This window comes from Silurus meridionalis, chromosome 11 (assembly GCF_014805685.1).
Source record: "Silurus meridionalis isolate SWU-2019-XX chromosome 11, ASM1480568v1, whole genome shotgun sequence".
Lineage (NCBI taxonomy): Eukaryota > Metazoa > Chordata > Actinopteri > Siluriformes > Siluridae > Silurus > Silurus meridionalis.
In genome coordinates this window covers 15232058-15250222 of record NC_060894.1, presented here as the reverse complement: position 1 = coordinate 15250222, position 18165 = coordinate 15232058, and the positions used below count along the sequence as shown (strand labels likewise).

At 36.5% G+C, this 18165-nt stretch overlaps 1 protein-coding gene across 5 annotated transcripts in view; it reads right to left on the bottom strand.

Moving 5' to 3' along the window:
* erg (ETS transcription factor ERG) overlaps window positions 1-18165 on the bottom strand; it is a 43016-nt gene that overhangs the window by 6101 nt on the left and 18750 nt on the right. For 3 of the 5 annotated variants that reach the window (XM_046860669.1, XM_046860671.1, XM_046860674.1), the window contains 2 exons: window positions 6258-6511; window positions 2167-2315 (listed from right to left, as the gene is read on the bottom strand). In XM_046860669.1, coding sequence (XP_046716625.1) covers window positions 2167-2315; window positions 6258-6511 — 403 coding nt within the window. Of the gene's footprint in view, window positions 1-2166; window positions 2316-6257; window positions 6512-12713; window positions 12894-18165 lie in introns of those variants that run through there. The other 2 variants (XM_046860672.1, XM_046860670.1) reach the window with 2 other exon arrangements.

Below are 18165 nucleotides of genomic sequence, written 5' to 3'. Positions count from 1 at the left end.
CTAATCCATTTAACAGCATCTAAATCAAAGAACCCAAAGAGAATTAATTGGTGCACTGGAGGAATATAAAATGTATATGTTCTATACAAAACAGACAGTAACCAGTGTTGGACAAAGGAGTTAAAGCAGAGATACACTAAGTAAAATATTACTCCAGTTACAGTAAAAGTGTTCCCTCGAAACTTTTACTTGAGCAAAATGACAATAGTATTTGCTTTCAAATGTACTTAAGTACAGAAAGTACTATGATTTATTATGGCTATAATGTCCTATAATCATGTTTGTCACAAGACTCTTGCTTAATCAACTTACACTTTAAAGTTACTATTCGGACATCAATCTATTAATATAATTATATTAATTGGTCAAACACTGATTGATATCTATTTAAATTATCATGAGAATTATCATTTTCCACCACTACATATATTGTGGCAAGTTAGAGTCAGGAGTTTCTTCCATTATTTATATAATTGCCTCCTTACAGATTAAGATCTAACAGCGTTCCCAGTTTAATCCTGAGCTCAGGTTACAGTGTGTATACAGTTTTCTTCTCGATGTAACCTGGTTGGTTATAGTGTTTTTCTGGTTTTCTCTCACCTCTCTAAAACTTGCCACATTATGTGTGATGGACAGGAGTCCAATGCAGGATGTATTTCTGCCTTGTACACTAAAGTGCATATTCGTTATTATATTGATTATTAAAATGTCAGTTCATCAAGAATTTTAAATCACCAGGCAATAAATATGATTGATTATGATGCTAAAGTCTATAGGAACTTTTTCTGAAATTTTTGTAGGACACCTTTAGGTCACTACATAATTCCATATTTTTTTTTCATGTATTTATTATTATTATTATTATTCTAACATATAGTACAAACAAAGAAATATTTATAATTATATAATTATTATTGTTATCCTTTTTGTACTAGTGTTAAATAGTACTTTGAACAGAGATACAAAACACTTCTGTGCGTTTCTCAATATAAACAGTAGAGGGAACAGTGGAATACAGTGGAGTGGAGTGCAGGACACTCACTTCTTCCTTTAGACTTGCTAAAATAAGTTCATTCTGATTCTGTTCTGATTGGACAGGACGGTATTACTTGTCGTGCATAAAATCTGGCCAATCACTTAAAAAGCACATAGAGTTATGGTCTGAGAGTGTAACACTTCCGATGCATGGCCATGATGTTGTTTTAATCTTTACTAAACCTTCTTAACCTTTCGTAGTCTCACTGGGCTCTGCTGACCCTCCTTTTATGAGGGAAAGCTCACAAATCTGTTCAGCCCTGTGCATTTAGGGATGTGCTTCCTGCCGCTGCATTCCTGTGTCCCCTGTGTCCATTGTCCCTCTGCAGAGTGAAAACAGGATGCACTAAACATGCTGCTTTGCTGTGCCTGTCAGCTTTAGCTGAGGAGGAAGTTGCATTTGGGCTTTTGGGGACAGAGTGTGTTGCTCAACCCGAGAGAACCTGGCATCTGATGCATTGAAACACACCAACGCAAATACTCAGACACATTTACAGCTCACATTTACACACACACACACACACACACACACACACACACACACACACACACACACACACACACAGACATACAGAGAAAGATAGAATTGGTAGTACTTCTAAAAATATGTGTTGTCAGGTAACAGACAATTGTGAAAATTATACTATGAAAATTATTCATTATATATAAATATATACTATGATATATCATAAATAGTCAGGTAGTCAGATCGATCTGTTAATTCTGAGCCAGTTTGTGTGTGTGTGTGTGTGTGTGTGTGTGTGTGTGTGTGTGTGTGTGTGTGTGTGTGTCTGCTTGCTGGGGAATCTCTAAGCTTTGTTAGGAAAACCTCTTTCTTTTAGCAAAGTTCAATGGACTACACCCACTCAGGGTTCTGACCCAAGGAAGAAGTCCAGACAAGCCTAACACACAAACACACACACACACACACACACACACACACACACACACACACACACACACACACACACACACAAACAAAAAATAGCTTAAGCAAATCTAACTAAATGAAGACAAATGAAAATAGTTAGAGCTCCAGTTTAATGAATGGCTCATGCATCAAAGAGATGAAGTGTGAGAGAGAGAGAGAGAGAGAGAGAGAGAGAGAGAGAGAGAGAGAGAAAGAGAGACCTGCAGGTACAATGACTCTGCGCTCGTTGGTTGTCATATTGGGCGGGGCAGCATGTTTGTCCTCCATGTAGCTGATGCAGGTCATAGGAGCAGCATCGCCTCCACTTGCCATCTTTCCTTTACCCACACTGCAGTCATCTGGAGAGGTCCTGTATACACACACACACACACACACACACACACACAAACAGAAATGAAAATATTTTGAAGTACAAGCATAATCCAAGCCTTTGTTTAAATAATTATCTTTTGTACAACAGGCAGATAGAAGGAATATCAGGCAGATACACAGAAGTCTATAAAAGTAAAGTAAATCATTACTGATCTTTGCTGCGCATTACAGCTCTGAAAGCCAGAAAATGAAGACTGAAGGAGCTACACATATTAAATTTATGGTCTTTCTGGATCCAAGATCCACCGCTGCTTTTCATTATGAGCTAAACATCTTGTGAGTGAATGTTTTGCGCCTGCATGACCACCACTTCCTGTTTGGTCAGCGGACTTGTGGCACTTGCAACCGAATTGTGGCCACATTCGCTTCAATTTTATTAAGTTTACATGAGATGTGGCTGCTTAGAGTTTCGTATGTATAAACATTAGTCTGCAAATAACAAACATTTTACATGATTATTACAAAAGGATGTGTCATATTCTGGGAATGAAAGTTATCCCAAAAAAAGCTAAACACATTTTTACTGGCATCACACTTATTAATAGCATAATAGTTGAGACTTCAACTGCTGTCAGATATATAATTGTTTTCTGGAGTTCCTGATATCCAACTGGATTTTATAAAGCCTGAACTTATGAGCAAAAAATGTAAAAAGAATTGAATGTTATCTTTCTACTTTTAATAGTATAATTTGTTCCTTTTATATATATATATATATATATATATATATATATATATATATATATATATATATATATATATATATGGGAACACATTTGGCATTAATGACATTAACTCTTGATATACCAGTTCATTCTAAATACAAGTGAGAAAAGTGAGGATAAGACCGTCACTTAGCAGTTTCACTGTCTCAGAGTGGACATTTGTATTCATAAATTGGTGTATCTTTAAGGTTCAGTCTGGCCTGAGCCTGAGGCAGCAGATGTGCAGGATCACTGCTGGAATTTCCCATCAGACACAGAACAGCTTGCCAAGGACACGAACAGCCTACAGCTTTTTAAACTATCCCAATCATCTGTTAGCCACCTATTGGTCTTCTTTGGAACAGCAACTCACATTAAATAGCATTGCTCACTAAAGCCTATAAACACACCTGTACACACCTGTAACTGCAGACTCCATCATGTGCCACTAAGGTCTTTTTAAGAACATTGTTCCTATTTATATCTGAACTGTTTAACTATCTGAGCATAACCATTCATTAAAAAATACTTTGTTTCAAATCTGTGTCCCAGGCCATTTAACAAGAAAGCTCCAAATTGTCTCTCACTTGGACAGCAGGATGGTAACCATATTGTATTTTATGTCCTAGGATCAGTTCCCACATTTTAGAGTTGAGCAGGTTGGGCAGAAGATCACATGGTGTCACTCGTCCAAGAATTTCTCTCAGGCTGTGAACAGTGGCCATAAAACCATGTGGTGGTTGTGTTTTTTTTTTTTTATTTATTTTTTTTATAAAGAGCTGAAGAGGAGATTTGATCAAATAAACAGAAATAATTGGACATAAATGAAAATATGAGCATTCTTTCTAGTATATACTGGTGCATTCAATTGAAACTTTTTGTGAAAGATTAAAGGTGAACAGCTGCTAATTGTTAAGTGCAGAACACTTCAAACACAGATATACACACAGACATGCAGCCACACACAAAAACAAAGTTATTCTTTAGCTGATCCTCAAGTTAATTTAGAAAAATGGATAAAAACATATGAGGTCAACGCCTTGACCTTGACTTACCTTGACTTGACCTGGTTTACTTCAACTCTATGAGAAGTAATTGGCATAGCCATAATTACACAGTTGCTAAACAACTTGTAAATATTAACATCAAGCACTGACTAGCTAATGACTGACAATCTAGTTAGCTTGCAGCTAGTCATTAAACGTTTTATCACAATATCAATGTAAACTAACCATGAAAACAAGACAGGAATTAAGGAATACCATAATTTCCCTCAAATGTGTGTTTATAAATAGGATATCAAGTAATGTTGCAGTGTATTTACACTTCCCTGTGTTCCATTATATTAAGAAACATAACCAAGTAATCACATTGCTAAATGTATAGAGCTCCCAGGCACATGAATTGTGCATCACTATTTACAATGTCAATGTATAAAAGTTATAATAGATTAACCACAAAGATACACTGCAAAAGATTTATTTAATACAAAAGTTAACATATATTTACACAATGTAGAAATGGTTCATGTTAATTATGACAAAAATTTTCTGATCATGTATGAAACTTGTATGAAGAAAAAATGTATGAAGTTTTAGTTCTTATAGTTCTTTGTGCTTCACATTGCCTCCTAAAAGCCTATATTCTACCGACCTCCCTCGTTATAACCTGTCTTTATTGCTCAGTAAGTCAAAAATCTTTTCCCTCTGCATCTATCTTATCTATAATGAGGTTTAATGAATAAATATTTAAATGCAACAGTTCATAAGGTAAAGTAAGGGCTTCATAAAACAGCTGTTTCAAGTTTTGGATTCTGCTGCAGTTCAACGTGTCACTATCTGAGTGTGTCTGAGTCTGTGTGTCTTTCTATGTGCACGCTGGTAGATTCTGAGCCCTGTGTGAATTTGGCTGCTGTGCTTCTAATGGATCCTGATGGATATATTTCAGCCCACAAAACCCAAACAGCCATTTCTCTATCCCACACCGCCCTTCTTTTCTGCACTGGTAGCAGACATCTCAAGTATCAGTTTTAAGCAAGGCAGGCAAACTCACTCGTATTGCTATTAACCAAACAAACCAAACATACTGACTCAGTGACTCACTGACATGCTGACTCACTTACTCTCGCTTACTCACTCATTCACTCACTCACTCACTCACTCACTTACTCACTCACTCACTCACTCACTCACTCACTCACTCACACACTCACTTACACACTCACTCACACTCTCACTCACTCACTCACCACTCACACTCACTCACTCACCACTCACTCACTCACTCACTCACTCTCACTTACTCACTCACTCTCTCACTCAATCACTCACCACCACACTCACTCACTCATTTACTCACTCTCTCTCTCACTCACTCACAGTCACTCAGTCACTTACTCACTTTCACTCACTCACTTACTTACTCACTCACTCACCACTCACTCACTCACTCACACCTCACTCACTCACTCACCACTCACTCACTCACCACACACTCACTCACACTCTCACTCACTCACTCACTCACCACTCACTCACAAACTCACTCACTCACTCACTCACCACCACACACTCACTCACTCACTCACTCACCACCACTCACCACACTCACTCACTCACTCACAAACTCACTCACTCACTCACTCACTCACTCACTCACACACTCACACTCTCACTCACTCACTCACTCACTCACCACTCACTCACCACACTCACTCACACTCACTCACTCACTCACTCACTCACAAACTCACTCACTCTCACTCAATTATTCACTCACTCACTCACTCACTCACTCACTCACTATTTTTATTTTATTTCTGTAAAGCTGCTTTGAGACAATGTCTGTTGTGAAAAGCGCTATAGAAATAAACTTGACTTGACTTGACTCTCTCTCTCACTCACTCACTCACTCTCACTAATTTACTCACTCACTCACCCTCACTCTCACTCATTTACTCACTCACTCACTCACTCACTCACTCACTCACTCACTCACACACACCTACAAGCTCCATCTCTAACAGCCCAAACTGTTTTGCCCATGGACCAGAAATGTAATACAGCTGCCACCGAAAGAGTGGAAATGTTAACATTGTACACTAGTTTTAAAGCAACAGCTGGGTTAACTCATATTTAGTGCCTATTTAGCCTATATAATGTTTTAGCATAGGTTAAACGAGAGTAAGCACAACACAAGCCAATTATAGTGCTCACCTTGAGCCGTTCACCTGACCCACTCTTCCGCCTCCTCCTCCTATACTTCCTCCTCCTCCATTGCTGCACTCCATCTTGATGGTGACACGGCCAGGTGGAGGGGTGAGCCAGTCCTGCTGTGTTGCTCTGGGACTCAGCTTACTCTGGCCATACTCACTCACTGCTGATGCTGTCATGTCTGGCTTGGCCTGCTGGGCCACGCTGTAGACACACTCAAACAGAGATTGGTCCTCACTCACCACCGACAGCGCCTCCTACAGACACAGAGGAAGTAGAGAGAATATAGTAAAACTTTCTTTCGGCTTCTCCTATTAGGGGTCGGCACAGCGGATCATCCGCATGTTTGATCTGGCACATGTTTTTACACTGGATGCCCTTCCTAACGCAACCCTCCCCATTTATCCGGGGACCGGCACTAAGAGTGGCTGGGGTTGGTTCCCTGACCGGGGATCGAACCCGGGCTGCAGCAGTGAGAGCGCCACATCCTAACCACTAGACCACCAGGGAAAGTAGAGAGAATATAGTATATATGAAAAATTACTTCATCCAAGAGGTAGCTGAAGTAGACAGAAACTATACTCAAGTAGAGGTTGTGTAAGTGCTGCCAGTAAAACAATTATCCCAGTAACCAATTAGGTTAAAAATACTTAAAAAATGGAGACTACACTCTTAAAAAGCATTCAAAATCTCATTTAGCATCGTAAATGGTTCTTCACTTTGTCTTCTAAAGGTTCTAAAAAGGAAAAAAAAATACCAAGTAAAACCCCTTTAAATGTTAGAACTGTTAAAAAAACTTTTTTTTTCTTTTACTGTAATTGCTACTTTTAATCAAAATAATATACACATTTGCCAGTCACTTAAAAAAAATTCAATATTCAAGATCTCAGTCACTTTAACAATAGCATGGATGAAGGTGCCTTACAGGCTGAGTTGAGCATTTTCAAAACAATATGCTCAATCTTCGGATACAGGATTTCAATTCTGGAGGGAAATCGAGGATAATTACCAGCCTGGATTCAAGATATTAAGCTTTATTCTGCTGACCACTCTTTATTACAGTGTTGAACAGAAAAGCTTCTCTGGATGCACAACATGTCAAAACTTGAGTTGGATGATCTTACAACAGCAAAGGACCACACTCCTGTCAGCATGTTAGTGAAATGTGTGTCCTACTGTGAAGGTGTGGCAGGCATTTAAGACCCAAAGCAACTAATAAATGAACTCATAAAATTTATCCTATTAAATAGATCAAAATTGGAGCCAAAATTGGAGTCAAAGACTGTGCCATAAACAAAGCTGACATATAATTGCAAGTGCTCGATTCATTTTCTAAAGTGCTACATAAAATTCCATGTTAAGTAATATTGTGAAGTACATTATTAATTAATGCTGTATGTATGTCAGGGCAATGTAAAATGTTAAAATGCAGTCATATCATTTCTGCAAGGATACTGATTTTACTATTATCGAGAAAAGATGTAAGCCAGGAGAGACTGATTTGCTATTGGCAAGCAAGCTGACATTTTTCACCATTTTAATTGAAGTAATTTAATTTTAATAAAAAATTTTAGATAGATGTTAGATAATTTTCATCGAGCTCTGACATGTGCAGTAAGTTACCCATTTGACTAGGGAAGTGCTCTGGTTGTGCAGCCAGTGGAGTTTGCTTAAAAAGAAATGTCTGTCTAACCTTATATAAGCTATTTCACATGTTCACTAAGGTATGGCAGTCAATAAATGATGATAAAATTAAGCTAGTGTAAGGTACCTTTCTTTATGTTATCACTGAGCGACATAGTGGAGAACATGCAGAGGGTCTGTTGGAACAAGTTGCAGCAGAACAGGAAATCGACTTATGTCAAGAATGGATACTGTCATGAGTTTCAGGTTCATTTGGGTTCATGAGGCTTGATTGTCATGTCAAAATCTGTCAATTATCTCATAAACCCTGTATTTTAATTTATAAGCAAATAAGTCCTACAAAACATATTAATTGTAAGAAAAGACATAGGGTATAGATATGGGGTATGAAGATATTGGAATCTCCCTCACATTTAAATTACCTTCCTCCTATGACTATATCTACTCATATATGCAGTCATTGGCATTACTGAATAATCCTTTTTTAGTTACTCTTAATGATTTATTTAAGTAAATGTAATAAAGAATGTCCAATGTGTTACTCTATTGATTTAGTCACATTACATATATACTACAATATGAATTCCCCAAAATGAAAGCTTCTCAAGCCCTGGCCCCTTGTCTGTGCTATAAATCAAGCAGGTCTTTGCTCAGTGAGAAAAAGAGGACACCATGTTAGGAACCAGATTAAAAAAGCACCCTAACAGTTCTAGAATCACGACTCAGATGCAAAGGTCATTACTTAAGTGTTGGGCTGGAGCAAAAAGAGGCGTCAGCATGCACTCGCAGAAACCACACCCACCCATTTCCCACTGACTTTGTTACTGTAACAGATACACACACGCACATACACTCACTCAATGCCCGAATTCCAGCCTCACACTTCCTCTGTTTTTTTATCTTATGGAACAACTCATCGGGACAGCCATTACTGGAAGCCAGCATAAAGCCTGTCCTGAAGTAGTAGGACGGTTTTGGGCACAGAGAACTTTAATCTGCTCAGAAGGGCTACGGAAAACTGCAAACATTTTGCCAGACCCAAATGAAAACAGCTTTTGTGTTCATGTTTGTGCAAATTGTGATTCCAAATCATCCATTTTTAGTGTTATATAATCAGCAACTATGAAATACTTAGAGTTTGTTGTTTTTTCCAACTGTTCTACTGTCAGCCATTTTCAGAGTCTGTTAGTCCTTTAATGTCAGTTGAAGCACAAAAAACAAAGCAGTGTTCAGTTTCCATCCATCCTATCAAATCTACATATGATTTTGCTTAAATCAACATTGTGAAATTTTATTAGATGGAAACAGCATGACACCTTTGGTGTAATCACCTAATCAACAGGAAATAACATAGCTCATCTTTCAGTAAGAGAATAAAAAAACGAGTAAAGCTGAATAAAATCTGAGGACTCATAGTTGCTGTGTGTTTTTTTCCAAAGAATGACTAACCTACTATGAAGCTAAAGCATTTAGTTTCAGAGTTTAGTCCTGTATATTTAAACCATACATGGCAGCTCTGATAACGCTATTGCTCATATGTGCTCATTAATTGTGTTCGCTAGGGCAATCATAAAGTGGTGATTTTGGGTGACAGGTTTGCTTTCTAATTGCAGTAAAACTGGAAGCTCATTCGTGCTGAAAGCAGCAGCAGTCAGGAAGTATTCTGCTGGTACTTCCTGCATCAGAACTCCAGATAGTGAGGATAATGGAAAAGAGGAAAGGCCTATCCATCCACATTCTAATTGTGATATGGCCATGGACAGACAGAGTGAGTGAGTGAGTGAGAGAGAGAGAGAGAGAGAGAGAGAGAGAGAGAGAGAGAGAGAGAGAGAGAGAGAGAGAGAGAGAGAGAGAGAGAGAGATTTGGGTGGAGGTGGATGACGCACTGTCATTAACACCATAAGCTTAGAAGGCCATTAACCTCTAAAAAGGTCAACACAGCGCCTGTGCCCTTACATTTCCCCAAATCAGCAACTCACAGGCACTGTTGTTTTCATAGCCTCTCCCTCGGTCTTGTACTCATCCACTCACTTCTTTCTCAGTCCCTCTCTCATTTATTTACTCTTTCACTCACTTACCTCTCTCACACATCATTTTCTCTTACTCACTTATTTACTCACTCAATTGCTCTTATCCTACTTTTACACTCTTTCTTAATTAGTCACTCCCACGATTTTTTTTTAATACATACTTTAACTTTCTTCATTTTTCTTTCTCACTCACTCACTCACTCACTCACTCACTCACTCACTCACTTTGTTCTTTCACATAATATTTTACTCACCCACCCTTTTTTTTGTTTTTATTTACTTGCACATCAATTCACATACTTTTCATTTTCATTACCTAACTCACTAAATAAACTCTTGCACAATGTAATTCACTCACTTTCTCTCTCTGATTTGATTTTACTTCTTTTCCCATCAGCAGCTCACACTTTAAATCTATTTTCCCCCACACTTAACTTGCTTAAACTCTTACTCCCCTTATAATCCTCATTTTCTCATTTATCTTACTCCTTTCTTTCCCACACTGACTCCCTGACTAAAGAAACCCATGAAAAAAGTAATGTAATGTATTATGTATGTTATGTGCTAAAAGGTTTAAGCTGGTATGTCATATTCATCATCATGCAGCATGACCATCATCACCAAACCAAACATTGTACATAAATAAATGTAATATTTTTTCTTTGCTTTGTCATCTACTCCTAAAAATACTTAAACAGTAACTATCATTACAGGATTAGCGAAACTCAACAGCACTCATCCAGGGGGGTTTTAAAATCTATTTCTGCTCTGCCAGGAATTGTTTGCAATCCACAATCATCAAAAACGATTGAAATTCCACACAAACCACTGTTGAAGTAATTTAGAATTCAGTTTGCTTTTAGTAACAGCAACTAAAAATAATTAAATATCTGGTGTCAGTTGTTGACAAAAGTTAGTAGGGTTAGTTTACACTGTGCACTTAGACCATAAGCAATAAACAATAACCAATAGTTGAATATAATGTATGGCATCACCAAATTTTTTAAAATTAACAAACAAAGCAAACGATATGGCAACAGAAAATTTCAGATTTATTTATAGTAGGAGAAGAAAATTGTTACTCTCATGTTTACATTATATATTCCAAGTGCATTCATTTCTAAGAGCTTTCAAAATCCCGAACAGTTCCTAGTAAATTACTGTATAAATATGATCTTGCTCTCGTTCCCTGACGAAAAACAGTAATAATGTTTTCAACTAATCTATGTCAAAGTATTACCATACTGTCTTGAACACACGCTAAACATGTTGCATCATCAAATGTATTATGATATTGTATTGATGATATACTCATGATAACCTGTGATTAAACCCAGACTATCTAGTGTAGAGACATTTACCAGGTGCGGTGTGTTTTGTACTAAATTAATTTTAGGACCTACTTCAATGTATTCATAAGTGTAGAGTATAATGAATTGTTACATCTATAACAGAAAAACATCTATAAATTCTGCATATTTTATAATATCTAATGACCAAAGATAAGATGCATATTTGTCTCAACAGTACAAAAGCCATGCCACATTACTACTGTGAATGATAAAAGTGGATACATTGGATACAACTAAAGCTGCTGTGCAGTCTTGAACACACAACAAAGTTTAATATGTTATTAGTTATGGATGTGGCTTCCTGGTAAATATTCAGTAATGGCCGAGTACTTTGAGTTTGGGAACTACAAAGAAGTTACATCAAATTCCCAAATTTTTTCCAAGTTACATCAAATTCCTAAATTTATTAATAAAACTTAATGAAATGCTATTGCTGTTGTATTACACAGATATAATTGATATATTTATAGTGAGTGCTTAAATGTAAGCGTATAGATATAATGTAGGTAACAATCTGTATATACATATCAATGTCAGAGTAATAAAATGCTTTGAAATCAAGCATAATGAACTTTTATTTGTAAATAAGGAGGATAATGAAGGCAGCAAATCTCTTTTAAAAACATTTTTGGTGAACTTTTGCAAAATATTAATTACATGGAATATATTTATTTAATATATTCCATGGAATTGCATCCAAACTTGAAGTCAGTCAGCATTTAAATGAACCTTGTATGACAGAAATGCATTTAGATCAGGAATATCGAAAACTCTCTTAAAGGTTTGATTTCAGCACAGTAAACACAAGAACTACATTTAATGGTATTTTAAATGAATGTGCATGTGCAGTAATGTGTAAGTATTAGAATTAGGTAATACAGATTGCTGCATGCTGTTTAAAGTTGTGGGTTAAAGAACAATTCTCTAATGACAAAATCAAAACTCACTTTTTAATGGATTTCATAGAAACATCTTGGATCTATACTAATTGTAAAATTATAAAATACTTCAGGTCAAATAACAATATGCAGTAGTAATTGTTTGAAGTTTCTGCCAACTTATCTTTAAGCTTGAGTATATTTTGTCCTTTATTCATATACTTAAAATTCTGCCTCTAGAATGAAAAATACTTAATTACAAAATGTTATAGAAAACAATTTTTTTTTTTTTTTTTTTACGTTTTGACCGGTATGAAGATTAGTTTTCAGTATACATCGTGGTTGTTCATCTTTTGTCATTATGCCGATGGTTTTTCTAAACTGTGCGTACGGTCAGAATAGGAAAAAGGAAATTTACAAAGCAGCGAAAAGGAAATCTTGTTGCAGTGGCATGGCAAAAAGGGTGTTACCCCCTCCTGCTCAAATCTGTTCTTTGAACAATGAAAGCGATTTTAAATACTAACATTTTTCAAGTCATGTAACTTTAAAACTTACCTTAATCGTGCTCGCCATTGTAGCACAGGACTATATAGTCCTGTTTTTTTTTTCTTTTTTATTTCAGTTGGAATGTCTATGTGTGAGGTTTTTATTTCTGGCGATGAGTGTGTTAAGTTGAGGTTCCACTGAGCAGTGTTTGGAGCGGATGAGATTGTGCTAACGCTGGAAGTGAAGTCAACCAATAGCAGGAAGAGCTTTCTATTGGTTCTGGCCGACGCAGCTCGAAGAAACAGGATATTTGGGAGAGGAGAGATAAGGAGGCCTGAAACAATGTTGGTATCCTGTATACCATGAGTGTGGTTACTTTAAGAGACAGAGAAAAACCTATGTTCACTTCACCTACAGTGGGGAGTCCTTAAGGAAAAAGGCATCCTGAACAATATGACTGTCTATTTAATGTTACAGCTTTAACTACAGTTTCCTCCATATTTATGCAAAGAGTTACTACAATATATTAATATAGAAAACACAATAGAAAAATATTTGTATTGGGATACAGGAGTATAATAAAAATATCATGGGTAGCTATTTTGATTTAATATAATTTTGTAAAACTGAAGAAGATGATGTAAATTTGTTGCAAATAAAAGGAATAAGGGACGACCCTAGGAAAGCTAAGTGAGCAAAAACAATTACTATATAATAAAGTACACCAGCACAATTATGATAAAATCAACCATAGTAAGCATAAAATAATCATAATTATAGCACTGCAAAGTTTAGTTAAGTGTCATATGGTATAGTGTATATTAGACTGTATCACATTGTACTATGTACTATGCGATGTACCAGGCTTTAATGCATTATAAAAGACAGACAGAAACACCAGTTACAGGCAGGATGCAGTTTTTGTCAGGGTTGCAGGCAGAGAGTTCGGGAAACAATGAAGTAATACAGTTTCTACTTGACAGATAAAAACAGTTCTGATTCTGAAGTCAGACATTGTACTGAACCCAAATAACCTGTCCAAGCACCCAGCTGCTTACCATACTCTGTGTAATATAGCTGCAATTAGATAGCAACACACACAATCACAAATTACGTTGTGAATATTTGTGTGAGTATACATATGGTGTGTGTGTGTGTGTGTGTGTGTGTGTGTGTGTGTGTGTGTGTGTGTGTGTTTGCTCAGCCATGTCTTGATGCTCGTGTGAGCAGTGGTGCGTTTCTGGGCTGCAGATGGCATTGCGTAATGGCGGTTGCTTTGAGGAAGTCATGAAGTTACGAGAGGTTTGTTAACAGTTAGTGACAAAAACACTTTATTTGCTTCAAACTGCCTCTCTACTTCCAGAAAGACAAATATAAACCTAATGACAGAATTATTATTAATTATACTGTAATCATCATGAATGACTGTATTTTAATGCCTCAGCTGAAACTTTCGAAAACCCCCCCTCTAATGTTCTGAAGAGATTACATAAAAAGGATTTCAACACATTTGATAGTTGGGAACAGAGCAATAAATATTGCAAGAGTGTTAATTCTGCAACACTATGAGGGCAGTGCACATACCTATTGTTACAACATGATTATTTTATTATTATTTTAAGAATTGTTGATATAGCTATTACTGGAAATTCAGGAGGCATTGTTTCATTTTATAAATTTAATTACAATTTAAATTACAATACAATTTATAGCTATTTTTATGATTGTATTAAAGCATTTTTTACATTGTTTTCACATTTGGCAAGCATCTATATTTCATCGGAGTATTTTCATTTTGGGAAAGTTTTACTTTTGTAACACATATCATGCAACATTGACATGAAGAGAAAAAGCTTAAAAATAATCTGTTGTAAGAGTACAGTCGTAACCTCCAGGTTCTCGTAAGAGTTTGCATGGAGTGAGTGTTCTCTCTTTGTGTGCCTGTAACAATAGAAATCTCTCTAAAAATGCATAATATGCAGGGAAATGGAACACTGAATTGCTTAAATTATTATAATATAGTTATTATAGGTCAGCGCTTTTAATTAAAAAGTACAATAAAAAGCGAGTACAGTGGAACCTCGATACTCACAACCTTGACACTCGCGACCTCTATAGTTCGCGACTTTTCATTTGGAAGCGGACTAAGAGTAATTCGCGAAAAATCTGATAGTTTGTGAAAAGCCGCAAATGGCTCGAAAGTGAAGAGTAACATTTCAAAACAGAGTTTGTACTAATAAATTACATAAAAAGTTTAAAACTATTTTATTATTGTATTATTCATTTAAAGTAGTAAACAAAACATTTATGACAAATAATTCACAATTTTGTTGAGTTTACAGTACAGTACATGTACAATTCCCCTTGAGAAAGGAATCATCAAAAGGAGAGTCAAAACCTTGCAATTTTTGATACTCGCAAGGGATAATAGAATGTAACCCCCACAAGCATTAAGGTTGCACTATACTTATATACTTTAACTAAAAAGAATAATGTATTTCATCCACCACTGGTTATTATATTTATTTTCGTGTTAATGTAAATTCTAATTCTTTTCCAGCTTGCTAAGAGCAATGTGTTATACGTCTGTAAAATTTGATTCAATTCAGTGTAGCGATTATACATTTTCTTTAAAGGAAAAAGTTCTACAGTATCTTGCACTTTACAGCAGGGGCCATCAACTGTAGAATCGTGGCTTCTGTAGCAGATCTCATTTAGTGGTGGCCATTTTAGCTATGTACAGCCCAAAAAAAATAGAAAAATTTCCCACAGACCTCCATATTTTCAGTTGCCCACTCTGGTCTAATTAGAGAAGAAATAACATGGCTAGTTAAAAAAGAAGAAAAAGAATAAAAAGAAAAAGTTCATGTTAAAAACAGAATGTTTAAGGATATTGGGAAGAGAAGTATGTGCTTATCCTCTGCTCCCAGTTCCAGAACAGATGTCTCATCTGTTCAGAGTCCTTGACTCTAGTCAAAACAATGCAAAACACTTGTTATGTTTTGTCTTATTTATAGCCATGGAGTAATCATAGTTTTAAAAAAGCATTAAAAGGTAGCTGTTGTCGCACTTTAGTCATTTTAGTTGAGCTGCAAACAAGGAATTTTACATCGATTAACCTTTACAGATTTTAGTAAAAGTTTTATGTTGAGAAAACCAAATCTTTGTTTATTATGTTTTTTTTGGAACATAACGAAATGGTTAAAAAAAAATGCATTGTTAAAATAAATATGTTTTTGTCAGAAAGGTGGGGTGTAAAAGATTATATACGGTGTATTATGAAAGGGACGTAATTCTCTCGCTATCACTGTCTCTATTTTGTCTGTTTCTCTTTTTCTCTCTCACTTTCTGGAGTGATGTTTGATTTTTATGGCATCCTGCAGGATGTCTGTAGGAAGTCACCTATGCTCTTTCCCTAAGTGAGCCGCATGGCCGAGTCTGTATTTGCGTATGTGCGTTGTAGTGGTAATGCTGTTCATTGGGGGGTTGGGGGGGTGGGAAACAGGGAAGGGCACTTCCACAAGAATGTCCTGTACAACACACACACACACACACACACACACACACACACACATACACATACCTTTATCGCCTCTATAAATACACATTTTAGTGTGTCTACTTAACGCTTTCTATTTAACATTTCCTTCAGTTTGTTCGCCTCAGTATGTATGCGAAGAAAGTGTGTAAAAGCACTCATTTGCATAAATTTGGTGTTCTAATGTTGAACAAGCCAAAGAGCATCAAAAGCAAAAAAGGTGATCACAAACTCCCTGCTCACAGCACCTCCTACAGACTCACACAGTTACTGCAACAGGGTCAAGTGAGCATTGAAAAAGCAAGAAGATAGGCAATTATGGTGTGTGTATGTGCAGCTCTGTGTGCCCTGATTGTGGTCCATAAGGTCTCGAAGGTATCAGGTTATTATCATCTCTTTCCACAGCCTTTTATAGCGAAACTTACTGCAGTAGTGAAGCGGATTTTACGAGCTCTAAACCAAATCTGTGCCAAAGTTGACGATATACTTCTCTTATTTAGAACATTCGTAGAGAAATAAAGATGTTGGCTTCATTTAACAATTTTAGATGTACTCTGCGAAGACCAGTGAAAAACCTGCATTTTAGGTTTAGGGCTGTTTTAAGAGCAGCATGTAAAATGGATTACATCTGTACATACATCAAGTGTATGTTGGCAATTACATAGCTTTATTGCTTATCCACCTAAACATAAAATGGGCTGCCTGGTTTTCAACATTGGAAATCCAATCCATCCCAAGCCATCCTCAGCCAAGTGACTAATTCTTGCTGTTGAATGTCAAATTAACAGGCTTAAAAGGCTATTTAATAATTAACCAATTTCAATGCATAAAGTTTCAAACAGTTCAAGGAAAATTAAAGGGATTATTTGCCATTTTAGCACAAAGGGTTTTTTTTGTTCATTTCATTCAGTGCTCCCATGTTAATGTCATGGCTGGCTGAATGAAAAATATCCTGTAAAATAACATTTGTGCTCATAGACAATGGCATATCCTGGCCTTTAAATAGAATTTTCCATAGAGAATAACAAAATCCACTGAAAATGTAAGCAATAATATTTTGATTACCAAATCAAACTGCAAGCAATTATATTCTGATTTCCAGTGTGTGTTGTTATTGGGATTTCACTCTAACCTTCTAACAGTGGATAATTGGATTCATGGATCCTTTTGTCTAGCTCCTGAAGTCACACTCTGTGGATGAGCTAGTTTTACTGGAGCCCCATAGACAATACAGGAAAAAAAAACTAATTGGATAGTTATTCAGCCAGAATGTGTTAACAATATCTAATTAGTACTATGATACCTGCAACAAGCATGATTATATAAACCACACTATAATATAGACTATACTTTGCAGATGTCGCTTTAGACTTTAGTACCCTGTTTCTAAAGGCTTTCTGGTAACCACACAATACTGTAATCAAACAACAGGTTGTGATAAATACTGGAAAAAATGTGCTTTTAATAATGTATTGTGTTTCTAAGCAAATGACACTTCTTGTGCAATAGTTATTATAGCACTTCTGCTACTAGCATTTCCCTGAACCAAGTTTACTTGCAGTGAATACAGAGCAAGTAAACACACACTTGCACATATACTCGTCCATATACTGTAGACACACTCATGGTCACTCTGTTACCACAGCATTGCGGACTGATGAATGATGATAAAAGAATTTCTTGATTTGTGTGAAAGGCAGGAAGTGGTCTTGCCTACAGTAAGTTGCATGAGGGTGAGTGTGCCTGGCTCCTTTTCTGCAAGTCAATCTAGTAAACCTTGGGGAAACCCTCTGGCACCCTCACCACTGGGCTCTTTCTATCAGCAGAATGTGAGGTTACTGGGCCACACGACTTAAAAACACACAAAAGCACACACTCAATCATTGAAACACACACATGGACATTCACATAAACGGTTCTTTGTTGCTACAGGAAATCATGGCTGAAGGTATGCTGTGCCAGATGCCCTGAGGAGAGGAGAGA